Consider the following 2,513-nt stretch of genomic DNA (forward strand, 5'->3'; position numbering starts at 1 on the left):
TATATTACTGCAGATAATACTTGATAGAATTTCTTCATGAGTATCTACACTATCAGCGAAAACGCTGAGATTGCAACTAATATTATTAAAGACGTCTTTAATGTACAACATGAACAATTTCGGTTTTATTACACTTCGCTGGCTCAAACTAGATATTACTTCATTGTCAGCGATTACCAATATGGCATCCGGAAGATATAAATTGAGTTCAGTGTATTTATCTAATTATTTATTTATTTTTTACACTTTCTTCCGCCGGTAACGTGTACCTCTCGTCTCACATCACTGAATGTCATACTTAATGACATGTTGTTACATAATATGGTGAAAAAGTGGATAAATGTAGCTCATCTGAACGCTTTCATTTCTATAGAGGCAGAAGCTAGGGAACATAAAACGAATATATCACTGAATGCTGTATAACAAGTAGCAAAATTTAAAAGCAACAACTTCTGCTGTAAATGTCTATGTGTCACTGTTTCTCTGCAAACAGTTACGTTTGTCCTGTGTTGTGTTACAGAGTCACAGAGAGTTCACAACATATGTAATCAAGAGATCACTTAGAACTAACATTTAACTGATGAGATTGGACTGTGACTCTATTCTAAGGAGTCACCTCACCTTTGCCTATAGCTCTGACTTCCAGATCAAGGCATAAAACTTTCTCACTGTCGCCTAAACAAAAGCAGTTATAGGTGTGGTTTCGAAAGACCACATTCCCTGGCATGCATGGACGGTCAGGTACTAAACGCATTCTATCTTCACTCCTGTGACCATCTCCACTTCCATCCCTAGGTTCACCTCCAATTCCAATTCCAACTCCAACTCCACCTCCTACTCCAATTCCAACTCCTACTCCCACTCCAACCCCAATTCCAACCCCTAATCCAACTCCACTTCCTGCAACTTCAACTCTACTTCTACCTCCTTCTCCATCGTCACCTCTACCTCCACCTCTATGTCCATCTCCTCGTCCACCTCCCCATTCACTTCTGCGCCCATTTTCACCAGCATCATCACCACCCTTAGTACTATTCCATCTAAGACCACCTTCACTCCCACTTCCACTTCGATCACCAATTCCTCCAACACCTCCACTTCTATGTCCACCTCCATTTCCACTAACTCCTACACCAGCTCCACTTCCAGGAGCTCCAAATTTACTTCTACCTCCTTCTCCACCTCCACCTCTACCTCCACCTCCAACTCCACTGCCAGCTACACCTCGACCAACATTTCCATCACCTCTACCACTATTTCGTCTGCCACCACTTCGATCACGATCTTCACCTCCAACAACAGTTCCACCACTAACTCCACCTCTGTGCCCACCTACATTACCCATTCTGCCACCAACGCCTCCACCTCCATCTCTACCTAAATGTCCACCTTCAGCTGTACCACTACCCCTGCCTTCATTTCGACTTCCACTGCCAACAGCACCTCTGCCTCTCCGAACACCCCCACCTCCACCACCGCTTCCATCTCCATCACCACCTCCACTTTCATCTCCACTTCCACCTCCACCTCCTCTTGCACCCCCATCTCCAGTTTCACCCCCATCTCCAGTTCTGTCTCCATCTTCAGTTCCAACTCTACCTCCAGCTCCACCTCCATTTCCTTTTTCAGTTCCCCCTAGTCTTACACCTCCACTTAAACCTCCAACTTCACTTTCAACTCTAGTTGTAGTGCTCGATTCCAGTTGTAGCATCATACCTACAAAAAAAAGTGTTAATATAAGTATGTTTGCTTATATATGTTCCTTTATTGTTTAGGGTAAAGGTCAGCTGACACTCGACAAACCATATCTTTAGCAGAGAGCATTTTCTGGAATATTCATGCACAGCTAATAAACTAACTATATTGAAAGTATATAAAGATATCTAAATTATCACAAGGAATTACTGTGCAACAGAGATTTTAAATAAAATTGTATTTTACAGCAGGAAAATTATTGACACTCCTTACAATAAAAACCTAACATTGCAGTTCATTGGACTAAATTTTAAGAAATGGACAGAAAGTGTCTGTTTATAGAAAGATCTTAGCACATTCACATCTGTCCTCTGCCAAGCATCTGCAAAGTACATCACAGAGGGTACTTTCCCTAATTTGATGCATTAGGTTCCTTCCTGCTACATTCTGTGACACATTGCACGAAGTACATCAGTAAAAGTTGGGGGGGGGGGGGGAATTTATTGGTAAAAGACCTGAAGGATGAATAAGCAGAATGCTTGGTATCGAGATTGCTGAAAGTGTAGGAAAGTCAAACATGTTGGACAATGGACAATCGAGAGGATACATTAATAAGTATTCAGGGTTAAGCAAAAAATTCTGTATAATATTTTTGTACTTTCTCCAAAATAATATTAATTACATTTAATATTTTTATTTTATTTCAGTCTGGCATACTTAAAATGTGTATGTTGCAACTCCCTGATAATTTTAATACTCTATTCGATGCGCTTCCTTGGATTTAGGGAAAAATTCAACTGAAAATGTAATTTTTTATG

At 40.7% G+C, this 2,513-nt stretch overlaps 1 protein-coding gene across 1 annotated transcript; it reads right to left on the reverse strand.

Moving 5' to 3' along the window:
- Positions 1–604: 604 nt before the first annotated feature.
- LOC126204032 (uncharacterized) lies at positions 605–1,714 on the reverse strand. Its single transcript, XM_049938458.1, has one exon. It carries the CDS (start codon positions 1,712–1,714, stop codon positions 605–607), a length of 1,110 nt encoding a protein of 369 aa, XP_049794415.1.
- Positions 1,715–2,513: the final 799 nt, after the last annotated feature.

Source organism: Schistocerca nitens, chromosome 9, assembly GCF_023898315.1.
Source record: "Schistocerca nitens isolate TAMUIC-IGC-003100 chromosome 9, iqSchNite1.1, whole genome shotgun sequence".
NCBI classification, from domain to species: domain Eukaryota; kingdom Metazoa; phylum Arthropoda; class Insecta; order Orthoptera; family Acrididae; genus Schistocerca; species Schistocerca nitens.